Consider the following 16493-nt stretch of genomic DNA (forward strand, 5'->3'; position numbering starts at 1 on the left):
TGGAGGCAGAATTATTTAATTATATCAAAGGCTGTTGGCCGACTAAGGCTCAACAGGCTTCCAGCTGGCAAAGGAATAAGGGATGCTCTCCATTACAAGGGGCAGGTTGCCTCAGGATAAAGCCACATCAACTACGGAATGGGATCTAGGTCTTCTCATGTCCAGGGGATGGCAAACATGCCTGTACCCTCGACTGCTTGAGCACTTTGGCAACTCAGCTCTGCCTAACCACTGAGAACTAACAACTGAGGAGATATTAGATTGTGTTTTTTTCCATTAATTGCAACGCCTCTCACAGAAAGTATTGCTCTGTGAACCGAGGGTGCAGCGTCATAATTGCCAGGAGTGACTCCTCTGTCAGCAGGACATCACATAACTTTTTATAGTGACTTCGTTATAAAATCAATCTAATTATTTTAAAATTAATTATTTTTACATATTTGTGGCAGTACCAGAACAACTCCAGTTGTATCTTCAGTGTCACTGTTTGTTCATGTTGACTGCAGTGAAGGATGAGATGACAAATATTGTCAGCAGTTTCAGACAGCGCTACCTGAAATAAACTTTTGTTCCTTCATGCAGTTTTACAGAAGCATTGTTGTTACACGTGTTCTTACTACTGTCAGGGCACCCAAGAGAACCCTGGTGTAAATAAAAGGTCCAAGCTCCCTGCCCAGGCAGGGTCAGCCCAGAACACATTGCATAGGATTGCATCCAGACCGCTCTTCAACATCCCCATTGAGAGAGACTCCACAACATCTCTGGTCAGTCTGTTCCAGCGCTTGGTCACTAGCACAGTAAAGGAGTTCATCCTCATATTCAGGTCAAATTTCCTGCGCATCAGTCTCTGCCCATTGCCTCTCGTCCTACTGCTGGGCACCACCGAGCAGAACCTGGCTCCATCCTTTCGGCAACCTCTCTTCCTGCAGTACTTACAGAGAGTGATGAGATCCCCTCTCAGCCGTCTCTTCTCGAGGCTGAGCAGGCCCATCTCCCTCAGCCTGTTTCTCACTACTCCGCGCCGACCCCCTCACAGCAGGCGCTTCCCGCCCCCGCCATCCCCGGCCCGCTCCTCCCTCCCTCCCCAGGGGCACCAGCGGGCGAGACCATGAGGGCGCAAATGGGGGGGAGGGCGGCCGAAGAGGCGCCGGTCAGGGCGCCGAGGCGCAGTCGCGGCCCAGCCGGGAGGCGCTCGCCACTGGTTCCTCGGAGGCACCGTGAGGGCCGGCAGCGGGAGCGCGGCCGCGCCGCCGGGCAGCGCCGCGCCTCCCCCGGCCCCGTGCGGCGGCGGGAGTTGGTGCGGGCCGGCGGCGGAGGAGGCGGGGGGCGGCGGGGGCGCGCAGGTGAGCGCGCGGCTGTGTCTGCTTCCGGCGCGCCCGCGTCCCCGCTCCGCCGCGGCCGGGGAGGCGACGCCGGCGAGCCCCGCTGCGCGCAGGTAACGCGGCCCGGGGACAGCCCCGCCGCTGCCGCTGGCCGGCGCCCAGGAGGGGAGCGAGCCCACGGTCCCGGGGCCCCTTCCCGCAGCCCGCGGCTGTTCGCGCTGAGCCGCCGGCGGCAGCGCGGGGGAGGGGCGGGTGCTCGGCTGTCCCTGCGCTCCGCCTGGCGGAGCCCGGCCGGCCCTGGGAGGCCGGAGGCGCTCCCGGCGCGCTGCAGGTGCGGGGCAGCGGCCCCAGGCCGGTGCGGCAGGGGGAGGCTGCGGAGCGGAATTCCTGCCTCCCTCGCCAGGTTCCCATCTGCGGCGCGTGTCTGCAGACGTGCGAGCTGCTGAGATGACAGATAACACACACGCTGTCAGCTTGCCCTTTAAAAATGATAATTTAAAGCAAGCCAGCCAGCCGTCTGAATTTGTTTTTGGTAATTCTTAGCTGCCATAAACAAAACCTGCTTTTCTTTCTCACGTCTTGAAGAATAAGAGGCACGGAAAAATAAAAGGGAACCTTTAACAGCTGTAGGAGGGAAGCATTGGAGCAGGTTGAGGGTGGTGTTGTCAATTTACAATCGATTGAGGTTGTAGTTACTGTAATTGTATGCTTGAACTTCACTTGCAGCAAAAGTTTGCAGGATTCAGCAGAATTGTGACCTTAAATTGCTGTATGATGATTTATTAATTTGTATAAATTATTCTGTACTCCACATTAGCAGTGTATCGTGACTGTAAGGGATAGAAGAGAGCAAACACAACCAAGAATATGTAGAAAGATTTAAATTTTTTTATTTTTGCATGCTGATTTATAAGTATAATTGCTTATCATGTCCTCAGCATGATATCACTGTGGCATATGCTGTTGGTACCTCATAAATGATAAAAAGTGCTGATTGTAGAGTTCTAGACATGTGATTTGGGAAAGACACCATGTTTGTCGTGGTATCTTGAAGGGTATTTAAGCTTTTATTGGCTATGAGTTCAAAGACAAGCTTTGTGTATATTTTATGTTGCATGAGACACCTGTGCTAACTTACCATTTTTTTTCAGGTACCTTGTTGATACCTTGCAGAGGCAATGGAGGCAGTGATGAAAACCCTGTTGTAATTGAAACATAAAGAAAAAGTATTCTTTGCTGTGCAATACTCTTAGTATCATTCAATGCCTACTATTTCAGAAGATGAAAAGGAAAATGGTTCTGGAAATAATAGAAACACTGAAAACAGACCTGGGAAAGAATCCCCAGAAGCTTCTCTTCACGATCCCGTGAAGCCATACTGCATGTCAGATGCCTCCACTGCATCCTTGGTGTCTAGGGAAGATGGGCATTATCCATGGGGATGTCCTGTGACTCATACAAGAGAGAAGTTTTATACCATCTGCTCAGACTATGCTTTTTTAAACAGAGTAACATCTATTTGTAAAAGTCCAAGTGCTTCAGTTAGTGCCTGCCTATCAAGCAGTGCTGCCTTAAACGTTGGAAATAACACACCTAACTTACTCAGTGTTCAAACTGGTGCTTCAGAGATTATCTACAATGAAGATGCTAACTTGGAAAGCCTGCCTGGCAATCTTGGAAAGCTTCCACTGGCGTGGGAAATAGACAAATCGGAGTTCAATGGCGTGAACTCAAATATGAAGAGCAAAGCAGGTGAGGTGGTGAAGTTTTGATGTGAAAGGAAAAGGCTTCATGTTTCCAGCTTGTTTGTGAAGGGGGCTGGCCAGCACATGAGTCCTGTGAGGTGTTGCTTTAGAAGAGCCTTTTCTTCATTTCAAGGAGCCTGCTCATCAAGACAGAATAGTGTGAGAGAGAGGAGGAGCGAAAGTCAAGTGTAACTGCCAGGGGAAGTGGATCCAAAGCAAGGCTGACTTCTGCTTAACTGTGTACTGTTTGGGGTGGTTTCTGGTATCCCCACGAGCCCTCTCTCTTTGTTCTTGGAGTGTTTTTTTTTCTTTTGTTTTAGTAGGACCTAGTATATTTTGCATCTGGATGTATGGCTTCAAAATGGGACAAAAACATTTCTGCTTTAGCATATGGCCCAAGTCTCCATTTTCTACTGTCACAGTGGCTTATAAAAAGGAAAAGACCTTTGGTGTATGTTATTATTAATAGATTTGCATATATTTTTTGCATACAGTTTTCATTAGAAACTGTAGCTGGTTGCAAGGTTGGCAGTGAAAAACAAACATTTCATTATATTCCCTGTGTACTTAATGTTAGGAGATTGGAGGTCCATGCTGGTCTGAGAGTCTATTTCTGGGATTGGTGATTTAATGCATTAGAGTAATCAGATAGACTTATCTCTCTAAACAGTTGGGCAGGTCATCATTAATTCTGTTCATGATCTAAACATCATGCTGTTTACAGAGCTAATGGCAGCTTTTTAAACCTGTTGACAATTTAGGTTATGTATTTTTCTCCTTTTAGTTAATGTTTAGTCCCAGTTTACACTTACTAACACAACCACTGTCTGTATTTGAGCTGTATGCTATTACAAAATGTATTTAAGAAGAAAGCTGTGAATGGCAAACTAGACATTTGGTTCTGAAATTTGATTTGCAGGCAACATGAAGAAACAAGGGACAAAGAAAAAATCAGTGGAAAAAAAAACCAAACAATACAGAGAGTGTCCTCAGCGTTCAGCTCTTGAAGATGTGAAGGAAAGAAAAGTGTTGGACCTTCGGAGATGGTAGTATTTATGAATTCATTTATGAACTACACTAACTATGTAGTTTCTCAGTAAACACTGTTGCTAGTTACCTGAGTTCAAACTTTTCAATGAGGTCTTTGTAATTTTTTTTTTAGTAGAAATATTAAACATCCACACACTGTCTCATGCATTCTAGAAGAAAAATTAGAGCTTCCCTCCCATCTATTGAAATTCTTAAAACATTTTTCTTTCTAAACGTTCCTTTTACTTTCAGTAAAGGGAAAAACTTATGTGGGGATTCATTGCAAAACAAAATTCAAGTTCAGTAGCATGGTCAGGCAAAAAGTAACCTCAAATGTATGTGTTTTGCTTCTGATTTTACTTTTTATTGGGAAATACTTGAGCAGAATCTGTCATTTCTATACAACCATTATTGTATTAATATAGTTCACTAAATTTATTAGTTTAATGCATCTATCTGGTTCGAACTTTGTGTCTGTCACCAGAAAGTTAGAGTTAACCTAGGGACTCTGTGGCCCACAAGGATATTCATTAGTAAATTGGTTGAGATGCAGTTTGTCACAAGTGCACATTTTAGAAGAGACTGGATTAAACCATGTGTTATATTAGTACAGAATCACATTTTCCTACAGGATCATTTGTACAGAACTCCCATGGAGCTGTTAGAAGTAATGACTGATTTATATTAAATTGGGTAGTGGCATTTGGCCAAGAAATTGTTTAGCATGGTTGCCTAATTTTTGTTTTTAAGGTTGTTTTGGGTTTTTTGTTGGCTTTTTAATATTAACACAGATGATATAAAATCATTCAATATAATGTGGCATTTTAGTGATATGGCACACAAAAAGTAGTTGAAGTTTGTCACATATATGAGTCAAGATTGTGTGTTACTAATATATTTGGGGTTTTTTCTTTAAGGTATTGTGTTAGCCGACCTCAATACAAGACTTCCTGTGGAATTTCATCCTTAGTGTCTTGCTGGAATTTCTTATATAGTACACTGGGAGCTGGAAGGTAAAGTCACACATAGACTGCTTTGCTTTGCCTCCAGAGTGTCAAAAATATGTTTCTAATTACAGCACTTTTTTTTTTTTTTTTTTAAGTTTGCCTCCCATCACTCAAGAAGAAGCCTTGCATATACTCGGCTTTCAGCCCCCATTTGAGGAGATTAGGTTTGGTCCCTTCACTGGAAACACAACTCTAATGAGGTATGTTTGGTTTTTTTGATCCAGCTAAGAGATAGAACCTTTAAAATATGGTAGTAGTTAATTTATTTAAAAACATAGTGTCTGATTTGTTAATCCTCAAGTTTTAGAATAATGAGGCATACCTGAATGCTCTGACAAAACTTATCAAAGAGTTGTTGACACTGGCCATTTTGAATGGTGTGATGTTACACAGGTCAGATCAATGTGAAATTCTATTTGATTTTTGGTTCAGTTTGTGTGATGATTGTACAATACTCTAATGAGTCTAGTCTCCTGGTTAGGAAACTTTCTCTTTACACTTATTTTCCTATTTTTGAAATTGCATGTTAAATGCTTGCTAATATCACTGAAATGGCCCAAAAAGACAATTGATACACTATTAGCCTAAGGTAAAATGTAATTTAAGAACTGAAAATGAGATAGTGCTGAATCTTTGTTGCAATGGAACTGTTCAGGAACAGCAACATCAAGCTGGAGTCACAGAACACTTTGAAATTTTTTATCACTTCTCCTCTACTCTTTCCTGATATTTGTAGGTTGGACCTAATTTCTTTGTGCCTTTTTTTTTTTTTTTTTTTTTTTGGTATTAAAGTAATAAGACATTCTAGGATTAAACATAACCAAGAAGCATATTGTACTAGAGTGCTGAACATTTTGACAGGGCTTTGGTGTGTTATCCTTTGGTGAGGTTAGAAACTTTTGCCGTATTCTTGCTTGCTTTGTGAGTTGTATTTGATTTAATTAATTTTTTTTTATGGCGATATGTAGTGTTTGGCTGATCAGGATGGTGCTGGATTTGAAAAGTGGCAGCAGTCTATTCTCCGTCCAGCATACTGACTAGATCATTGGAAAATGTCACAAAAATTTCCTTACTTGCTTTAGGAAATTCAGATCCAGGATTTGTATTTCTTCAGGAGTATGTCAGGGTATAGCAACTCGTATAGACCAAGCTGATGCAGTGTTCTGTCTCTTCCTGTTAAGAGTCTATACAGACTAAAGTTAAACTTGTAATTGTTCTTTGATTTCCCCTGTGAGCATCCTCTATGCAGCAGAGAAGTCAGAGAAGTTACCCATCTTTTTGTTTTCTTTATTTTTTTCCTGCCTCGTCCAAAACTTTTGAAGTACTTGGCAGATTGGGGAACAGGAGGGGTGAGATCCAACCCCATGACCCAACATAGCTTTATGATTGAGGTATTGTCTTCAAATATGTAATTTGAATCTTCTAATGTGGAAAAATTGCTGGCCTGTCCTCACTTAGTGCTGTGGTAAGGAGTTGCAGTATGAGGCTCCTCTAGTGCTCGGGATTTGTGAAGTTTAGGTGAGAGAAACCCAACAGATAAGCAGAAAGTCTCACTTGAAGGGTCCCTTCTGGGGACCTAGATTTCATTTATGTACCCTACAAATCAGAGCTGAAGTTTGGCATCTCAGAATTCATGTGTCTTTCTAAAGTCTGAGTGAATTGAACATTAGAGGTGACTGGACTAAATACAACAGAACCAACATTTCATATCCCAATCTTTGCTTATTATGGATCCATGTCAAGTCTGGAAAAGCAAAATGAAGGAAAAGGCTCTGTGCATTTACTTCTTTATCTAGGATATGTTAAGTTTTGTATTGGGTGCTGTGGTCATCTACAATCTAAATATTAGCGAGGTAGGTACTTAGTAGCCCACCAAGACCTGTTTTCCTAAACTGTCAAAGCACAGGAAAAGTGTGAGGAGATGAAATGTATTTAATAACTCTTGAGTTACTACAATCTTTAAGCTTATTGTTTCAGATGGTTTAGGCAAATAAATGATCACTTCCATATCAAGGGATGCTCATACGTTCTGTATAAACCTCATGGGAAGAACAAGACAGCTGGAGAAACTGGTATGTAGCTAATCCTAAAGTACTCATCTTAGTGTATAAATTGAAAAATTCTGCAGTGTGTAGCATTTGACAGGATGAAGTCTGTAAGTAGTACTTCCAGTCTGAGATAAGGTATCAAATAACTCCAAGTTGGCTGATTTTTCTTTTTTTACTTTTTTTCTTATTTAGCTAAAGATTTCATTTATACTTTTATTATGTTAAAATACATTCTGTGCTATATATTCTCCTGTCTTGGAATTGGAATTTTAAGGTATCCAGGCAAACACTGCATTTCCAGTTGTGTAGTGGTGTGTGGAAAGATTTGTTAGCTGTCATCCACTGGGAGAACAAAAAGTATTGGTCTTTACTACATGTTTTATGCCTTTAAAAAGTCCAGTTTTAAAGTCTTAATGAACTAAAAGTTTTAATAAACTTACCTGTTCTGCCTAACTGTAACTAACATCTCTCTCTAAAGTTAGGCGATTATTCTCAATTAGTTTATGAAGCTGCATTTTTTAGGTATGCTATTTAAAAAATGTTACTTTCATGCACAGTTAACTAGCCTATGGTATAGTATAGGCAATTGCCTTCTAACTGGAAGGTTCTTTAAAAGCACAAAATCATGTGGAAAAGTTTTAGAGATTATTAAAAACGAGTATTTTTTTCTTGGTATCCCACTTGAAACTTGTAATGTTTCAGTGCCTCTTCTAGTCTTTTCCTGAAATTGAGCACTGTGGTCACATTATAAACCCCTGCATGCTCATATGTGCTTCTGAGACTAGGAAGCTCCAAGAAGCTCATTTTACCAAAATGTTTGAGTGTTTTCAGTGGTTTAGTAGTACCATCAATATGTGCCACATCTGACTTAGGGCAGCTGGGACTGCATTCTGTTGCAGTGTGTATTTCCTAGGTTAAGAGATACTTATGGTTCTTTTTTAAATTTGATTTTGATCTAAGCACAGAGCATATTTTCTATTGCCTTTCCCTGGCACAGACTGTGCAGCAGATAGTATTTAATTTCCTGCCTTGTATAAAAAAGTAATAAGTTTGATACCAAAAGTATATTGTGTGGATGCCTGCCGGGTCACGTCCTCCCATATAAAAAGCAGTATAACTACTTTGTTGTCAAAAAACGTCTTTTTTTTTCTGCTGAATATGTTACTCAGGATCCAAAGCACCCGGAACTGTAACCTGATCTTCCTTTGTAGCTGCAGGGGCCCTTGCAAAGCTAACACGAGGACTGAAAGATGAATCAATGGCCTACATCTACCATTGCCAAAACCATTATTTTTGCCCAATTGGATTTGAAGCAACCCCAGTAAAAGCTAGTAAAGCCTATAGGTAAGATACTGTGCTTATGCTTATTTTAGTGGAAGAAACATACAGAAAAATTTACTTCAATTTGATGCCATTTTTCTCCATAAATAACATTTCAGTTTGTGTCATATAGCCATCTGTCTGAGCTAGAAAAACACTAATGGTGTGATTTGATAGGACTGACTTAAAATGAAACATAACTCAACAGACTACATTGAGAGGACCTTAAAGAGAAAACTGTAAGTGGTATTAAGAAATTAATTTTTTAAGACCTTCTAGCCATGTAGAGAGAAGGTAGTTATTTTATTGAAGGATGAGTGAAGGTAACTATTCTGAAAATAAAAACGTATGGGCTGAAAAAAGGCCAGGTGGGGTTTTTTTAAAGCTAAACAATAAAAGGCCAGCTAATTATGGGGAGAGTCTGTTCCTAGAGAGCTTGCAAGGGAAAACAAGTGTGTGTATGTTGCCATTTTCCTTTGTAAACTAGAAGCAAAAAGTCTGCAGTAATATTAATCCTTCATGAGGTGGATGCAATGAAATTTACATTTAGAAACCAGTGTTTGTGTAGGGCAAGAACAGGGGTTGTGTAGGTATCACAGGATGGTGGATATGTACCTTTTTTGCATGAATCTTGACTAATAATGATGATGGTAAACTCCAGCTACTGGCATGTAAGGCATGGAAAAGTAAAGATATATGAATGATTTACTACCAGGAATTGGAAGGGAATGGGGAGAGGAAAGCTAGAAGAGATGTTTGGACTATGACATTAGGTTTGGCCTTTTTTAACCATGCTTGAAATGCTGGAGTACTTCTATAAGCTTAATATGCTTAATAAAACAGTTGCTTTATAATAAAAATACAGTTCCCTGTGAAATTTCAGATTTGTCGGAGTGACACTACTAGGATAATATAATGCAATAGTTAATATAGTTTTCAATTAAATACAGATTTTGAAAAATAGGTAATAGCATTAGTATTCATATGGAATCTGGGGACAGTGTTGCATTAAACCCAAAAATTTTAACTTTGAAAATATTAAAATAAAAATATTCTGGAGATATGTATTAGCTTTTTTTGAGGCATTTACCTTGTTGCTCAATGTAGGGTGCTATACTTAGTAGTGTACTCTATGCATTCTTGAGGAGAGCAGTTTGTTTTACCTTATTCAGCGAAACATACTAAGCTGTTTTTCCTCTCTCAAAGTAGTTTCAAACATGGTAGGTATTAAAGGATTCTGTTGAACTTTCTCTATGTTTAGCCACTGGTCAGTATTTATTAGCATTATCATAGAGCATAAGTAGTCAATCCCTGAGAAAATTAGCAGATACCAGTGTTGGGGAATGTTAAACAGTGAAACGTGTAGGTCACTAGTATAAGGTGAACTTCTGGCAATCTGCTTGCTAAGCAGTCTGACTTTGACTTTGTTGAAGAGGTAGGATTGCATCAAGGCATAGAGAATGCTAGCTCTACTTTTGGAGTTAAAAATAATCATTGATTGGAGGTGATAAAGCATAATCTAACTGGTTTCCCAGTGTGAAGCTGATTATAGGGTTAATGAAAGCTTTTTATATAAGAACAAAAGGATACAGGTTTTTTACTGAGATTAAGTTCACTGACTTGCCCCAAGTAGAAATCCAACACATCAGTAGACTTGAGTTTACCAAAATGTTAATCACTTACTTATTCAGTCAGTTAGGAGGAATCTGAACTAGAAGACCAAAGGAAAAAAAAAAAATTATTGCTAGATCAAAAATGTAATCTGAGAAATAACATGGTCCAGTGTGAGGAAACATAACATGCCTTTTAAATAACTTAAATTTATATTGTTTAGTAGTGAGTGGGAACAACACTTTCATTCTTTATCCATGGCTGAAATGGATTCTTAGTCACTAGTGATGTTATTTTTAAGTCAATATTAGCTTTCTTTCTTATCAACAGTTCTCTTCTAACAATGTAACATGAAATAATAAGTTCAAGAAGCTTTTATAGCCTTATTTTAGGCTGGAGATCAAACCATATGAGCATCCTGTGTTCTTTGTTTTTTCTGAACCTACTGAGGAAAAAAAAAAAAAATTGTTTTCAGAAGCACTACCATTAGATGCTGGAGCAGTTCTTGTTCACCGGTTTTTGTACTCTACTTACAAAGAAATTTTTTATTTAAAAATCAGGCTAAGAAACATTTTAGGTCCCAAAAGAAGTGGGTGGATAGGTTGCTAGGCTGAGCTTAGAGATAGTTCTTAGGTCACCCACAGACTTCCTGTATGATCTTAGGTTGCTGGATTTGGACTCGGGAGACCTGGGTTCAGTTCCCAGTTCAACCACAGACTTCCAGTGTGACTTTAGGTAAGTCAATTCATCTATCCTGTGTCTTGGTTTCCCATCTTTGCACTGATGGAATACATTGTTATTTTACATGGATTTTTTTTGTAAGTAAACAAAATGTTCCAAGCAATAAGGCCGTAAGCTTTCTAAAACCCTAGACAGAAAAATAACAGGTTTTGTCACATTTGAAACTGATGTAGTTTTTCATGAGATGATTATACAAAGGAAGTCACAGAGCAGTCCTGTGTATCTCATTAGTTCTGCCCTTATACCTGTCAAAAATTTTCCTTGGCAAGGTTACTGGAAGCTTTGAGCTTCTTGGAAGTTAATTGCAAAGTAGTATTAATTCAGAAGTTTGGGTTTTAGTATCTGGTATTGGATGTTTAGAAGAAAGCATTTGAAGTTGCCAGTTTTGTTCTTACAGGTTACCCTACAGCTCTTAGTAACAACTGTCAGCCAGGGTATAGTTTAAAAATAGTGGAAAGGACTCTCTCATGACTGTTAGAAATCAGAGAGGGAGGAAGCTGTTTGTACCACATTTAGGGTAGCTTTCCACAACTCATTTACATTGTGTACCAGACTGTCTTTCATCCAAATAAAATTGCTTTTAGTGAAAATCGGTCTTCCTCCCAAATAAAGTGTAGTAGCATCTCTAAGGTTTGCTTTCAGACCCTATGAAACAAAAGGTTCCTTGTATGCAATTGTGAGCACTATAGCACAAGAGCTGGTTTTTAGTTTGGATTTGGAAGCAATTTTAAATGTTAGAAAATCCTAAAAAGAATAAGAGACTGTTAACATCTCTTTTTCTTTTTAGCATGCACAATAAATCTTACTAGGATTGTGTCTTCTGTTGAACAGAGGTCGTGTCTTGCAGCAAGAAGTAGAATATTGGATCTTGATTGGAGAGCCCAGCAGAAAGCATCCAACAATACACTGTAAAAGGTATGTTACTTGGTAAGAATGTAAAATAATGTTTTTCAAAACAGTCTGTAGTTCTCTCTCAGGTCCTTGAGTGACTTTTTTAGTTCTTTTGAATAAATACATACATGTGTGTATATATATGTATCTAATAGAAACAGATGGTGCTTTAATGAGAAGCTTTGTGTTTTGACTTCAAGGCTGGCTTTGCAGTTTTATATCACCTGTCAGAACATACGAGGGCTGCTGAGAGCCAAAGCCCATATCTCTTGTTTGAGTGTGACACAGCTCATATTAGTCAGGATGAAAAGGCACCTCAGCTTTCTGTGGTCATGCCAGTTGTGACTTACAGACTGCATGGCCCTTGGAGGAGTTTAGACTGTAGCTGAGGACATCCACAGGCTGTGTCTGGGCTGTGCACAGGATATTATTCTGCTGCTGAGATCTCCTAACTCAGGTGCAGCCTGCAGTTGTGTTATTTGCTTATCTGTGCATTCAAATAGAACATTTATGATGAGGTTTGACCCAAACAGAGTTGGTGTCTAAACGAGACATACAGACTAGGAGAGCTAGAGGGTGCCATGTAGAAATGTCATGAATTAGTTATATTTAATAGAGGTTTTTTTTGTCAGTAATGTGACCTGGTCAATAACTGCAAGTACTTGGGTATTTTGGATTACGAGATTAAGTGCAACAAGATTAAAATCACATTATGCATCTGATTACTGAGAAATGGCATACTGTAAGTACCAAGGGTAGAACTTAGTTGTGTGGTATATTAGCTACAAATGGCACAGGAAACGGTTTCTGAATACATAATAAAACCCTTTGTAATACTAATTTTGATTGTGGAGACATTCTTCCTCCTGCTGCACTCCCTGTGAGACCTGGCAGAAAGTTCTGTGCTTAAGGAAAGGAGGTAAAGGTTGGAGCAGAAATGCATTTTCTGAACTTGGAAGGTGGTATTTAACAGGCAGTTAGACATTGATAGAAATGAAAAGGTGATGTGCAGGTTTAAAAAGGTCTGGAATATAAAAAGATCTGTTTCAATTGGGCTGAAAGGAATAATAAGCCTTTGAAAAGCTGAGTGAATGGGGAGTGATTGAATTGATAGTTTAGAATTAAATAAAATGGAGGAGTGAGTTATGATGGGAGCTGTCTCTGGTGAAAGCACATTTAGTGTGCAAAAGAAACCAAGGAACTTAGCAAAATAATATAAAAGGGTAGGAGAGATTTAAAGAAGAAAAAAGGCTAATGTTTCATCTTGCCTAGACCACCCTTTGCTTCCTTCCTTCTCAAACTGATGAATTGGCAAGTGTAGGGAATGTAGCTATGACTCATGGTGCTCTTACTCATTTTGGAAGGTGTTTCCTAAGAGCAGGAATAATCACTGTGAATGCTTTGATTAAAAGTGATACTTTTACATCCAGCTTGATGTCTCTAATACTGTAAGGCTTTTGTAACTTTATGCATTCATTTATCTTTAAATCACTGATAAGACTGATTAAAGTTACAGATCTATATTTGTGTGTATGTGAGTCTTTGTGTTGCTGAAGTTTCATAAATATCAGCTGAATAGTAATGATTTTATTCTGTAGGTGGACAGATATTGTCACTGACCTAAACACTCAAAATCCAGAATATCTAGATATTCGACACCTAGAGAGAGGATTGCAACATAGAAAAACAAAGAAGGTAAGGTAAACTCTCTAAGATGGAAAGAAACTCATGGTAGGTTATTGCAAACTTACTCATACTTCAGCAATATAAGTTAACTTTACTAAAGGAATTTGTTCTGTTATGAAGTGTTGCTGAAGACAGAAGTATAATGTGGGTTCTTGCATACCAAAGTCATTTAGACTTACTTGCTGGACAAGATATAAAACATCAGTGGCTTGGTATATGCTAGGATGAACCGGGATATCTGTGTATACAGAATGTATTCAGTCAGAATATTTAACTTTGTTGGTTTAAAATGTTGCTGCAGCAAGTATAGAAGTTTTCTGCAGACAAACTACAGACCCTTTGGGGTATGATCCTCCAAAGACATTTAAGTGGGAAAGAAAGTACAATTGATTAGGATCAGGCATAAAAGAATGTGTGTGTCTCCCTTGTGTGGAGTCATGTCAATGCATGTTGCTTTCTTTCCTATAGATAGGGCTGTATCTCATGGGTGGAGGATGTATTTGTGATTTGCAGATTGAAACTCTGTGAGAAATAATAGACTGAAGAGATGATTTCAGATGTGAAGACCCTATGGAAGACTGTCAGCAAGATCTGAATGGACCAGAACAGATAATTACTGAGAAGGTAGCTAGAAAGTAAAAAAAGACTAGAAGAAGATAAGTGGTACTGGCCCGTGAAAGATAAAATGGATAGCTTAAAAAGATCAAAAAGATGAATAAGAAAGCAGTAATTGAATCTAGGAAACAATCAGAACTGATTGATGCAAGTTGTATATTTCTGTATATGATTTTGTGGTTTTTTTGGTTTGTTGTTTTTTCCTGATTTATAGGTTGTGGTGCTTCTTGTTTTCTTTTTGAAAGCACTGTGTTACTTGTCAATGTGCTGATGTCAAATATCTGTGTATGTCAGAAATGTGCCTGTGGTGTGCATTTAACAAAGAACCTCTTTTATTTTGATTAGGTTGGAGGAAATCTTCATTGCATCATTGCCTTTCAAAGACTTAACTGGCAAAGATTTGGTCCTTGGAATTTTCCATTTGGAAATGTGAGACAGAATAAACAATCCCAAACACAAGGACAAGGAATTTCCAAATCTGAGAGTGAAGACAATATATCTAAGAAACAACATGGACGACTGGGTCGATCTTTCAGTGCTAGCTTTCATCAAGAATCCACGTGGAAGAAATCTAGTCTTCGGGAGAGGAGGAACAGTGGGTATCAGAGTTATAATGATTATGATGGAAATGATTAAAATTAACTTTAGATGATAGAGTTGATATATTAAAGTTAGTTTTAATCAAAACGTATTAGGGATCTATTAGTCCTAGAACACATAAGAATAGAAATTATGGTATAAGATACAACTTCATAATTATTAAATAAATATGTTGATATGGTTGCAATAGACAAGATCTGATGTATAAAGTGACAGATAAGCACAGATTGTTGTAATTTTGCAATCAAAGGTGAATATGATAGCAAAATCAATCATTTCTTTTGAAATAATTGTACTATATCCTGATCTGTGAAAACAAAAGAGCAGGTTGAAATCAGTCAGTGTAATAAACAGACTTCATTGAAAATATTTATTGTTCAAAAGCATGAAAAATTATGGTATGACATTATAAAAAAGGGTTATTCTGCAAATGGTGTAAGGATAAAAGTAAACATTGCCTTTGTTTTTAGCACTTCATTTTAGTAAGGCTGCCCATATCCAGAGCAAATGAAAAAAAAGATCACATAGGTTTGAAAACCTTGTTGGATTTATGAAGAGAATGGCCATTCTCCATTTAATTCCCATTTGACTTCTGTCAGTCAGATAATCATATCTTGTCAAGCCGGTGTCAGTTTGTTTTCCCTTGTCTGGTTGCCTGGTTTTGACTGTGATGAATTGCCTGTTGGAGGATGGAACTTCTCTGTTACCTTTGCTCTGTAGGTACAGTGGCTGAACTCTTACCCTGGAGCCTCCTGAGCATGGACTCACTTAACACAAGCTTATGAAATTCAGTATTAAAAACTGCATTTACAATTAGCCAAATGAGCTAGCTGAACACTGTGTTCTGTTGGCAATTCTTTTCCTTGTTCAGTCTTACAATCTGTCCTTCGGCTGCTTTTTTCATTTTGTGTGAAGGGGATGCAGGTGCTGGCAGCCCCGATGATATACCTCTCAGCCAGCACACAATTCAAGCTTTTTCAGGTGTCCCAGGTGAATTCTTTCTTTTTCCTTCTTTTTTCTTTCCCTGATAAATTCAGTTGCTTGCCCAAACACATCTCAACAATTGTATTGTTCTGTGTACAAATGTTCATACCTGCTCAAGGATTAATTTTTTGACATAAAAAGATTTGTCATGGAATGCAGGGGTTTTGTAGGTTGCTGCTTTTGTTAACCAAAAATGGGAGACTTTTAGACTTTTGTTCATTCAATAAAATTTGTTTTCTATCTTGTTGTTTGCTTTTCATTTTTCTTGGAAGTGACGGTCCTGCATTTAGTGAAGGTTTTCAGCAAAGTAGGTAAGTGACAGATCAGAGTTGCAGCTACCACTTAGCAAAGTAGGTAGGATCTCTTGGGTCATAAAAAGTGGTGCTCAGTGCAGCCACTGTGACTTCTGCTATTTAATTAGCTGCAGCCTCATGACTGAACAAAACCCATAGGTTTTGAAACATTATTTTCCAGATTAGCTATTTTCAGACCCTGTTTTTGCAAGCTGAGTTTGGGCTGAGGGCTCAGCTTTGTTTAGATTACTTGGGCTTTGTTCTTTAGGGGAATTAGGACTTACATAGCCAGAGTTACATGTGTGTCTCATAACCTTTACTTAATAATGATCGTTGCATTGAGAAACAGGGTCTCTCCTCTGATGCTTGCTGGCTGTTCTGCTTAAGTAGGTTGGGATGAAATTCTGGTTTTACAGTTATTTTGCTCTTGGCTTGGACACTGTCCCACTTCATCCACAGAGTATGTAGCCTATGGATTCTTCCAGCATTAGCAGAAGCCATGTGCATGTCCCTGGGGTTGTGCTGCAGGGAGCTTTCCCTAGGGATTCCCAAGTGCTGGGGTGCCTGCAGTGGGGGGCACTGGGGCTGTGGTCGGGGCAGA

General features: G+C 39.2%; 1 protein-coding gene across 4 annotated transcripts; it reads left to right on the forward strand.

Moving 5' to 3' along the window:
• The first annotated feature begins 1254 nt into the window (after positions 1-1254).
• On the forward strand, positions 1255-15839 carry BIVM (basic, immunoglobulin-like variable motif containing). Of its 4 annotated transcripts, none has more exons than XM_056516438.1 (11): positions 1255-1343; positions 2474-3074; positions 3987-4113; positions 5014-5109; positions 5199-5303; positions 7081-7175; positions 8363-8495; positions 10746-10817; positions 11655-11738; positions 13313-13409; positions 14361-15839. In XM_056516438.1, exons 2-11 carry the CDS (start codon positions 2585-2587, stop codon positions 14649-14651), a joined length of 1590 nt encoding a protein of 529 aa, XP_056372413.1. In that variant the 5' UTR covers positions 1255-1343; positions 2474-2584; the 3' UTR covers positions 14652-15839. The 4 variants fall into 4 exon arrangements, with proteins under 4 accessions (XP_056372413.1, XP_056372397.1, XP_056372420.1 ...); XM_056516422.1 differs by having other exon boundaries at positions 1318-1435; XM_056516430.1 differs by lacking the exon at positions 1255-1343 and adding an exon at positions 1771-1854.
• The last annotated feature ends 654 nt before the right edge of the window (positions 15840-16493 follow it).

The sequence above is a fragment of the Oenanthe melanoleuca genome, chromosome 1, assembly GCF_029582105.1.
Source record: "Oenanthe melanoleuca isolate GR-GAL-2019-014 chromosome 1, OMel1.0, whole genome shotgun sequence".
Lineage (NCBI taxonomy): Eukaryota > Metazoa > Chordata > Aves > Passeriformes > Muscicapidae > Oenanthe > Oenanthe melanoleuca.

Coding starts and splice junctions, on each gene's coding strand:
- BIVM (XM_056516438.1), top strand. CDS start 2,585: ATGCCTACTATTTCAGAAGATGAAAAGGAAAATGGTTCTGGAAATAAT. Junction 4,114..5,013: donor GTGTTGGACCTTCGGAGATG/GTAGTATTTATG, acceptor TTTTTCTTTAAG/GTATTGTGTTAGCCGACCTC. Junction 8,496..10,745: donor AAAGCTAGTAAAGCCTATAG/GTAAGATACTGT, acceptor GTATGATCTTAG/GTTGCTGGATTTGGACTCGG.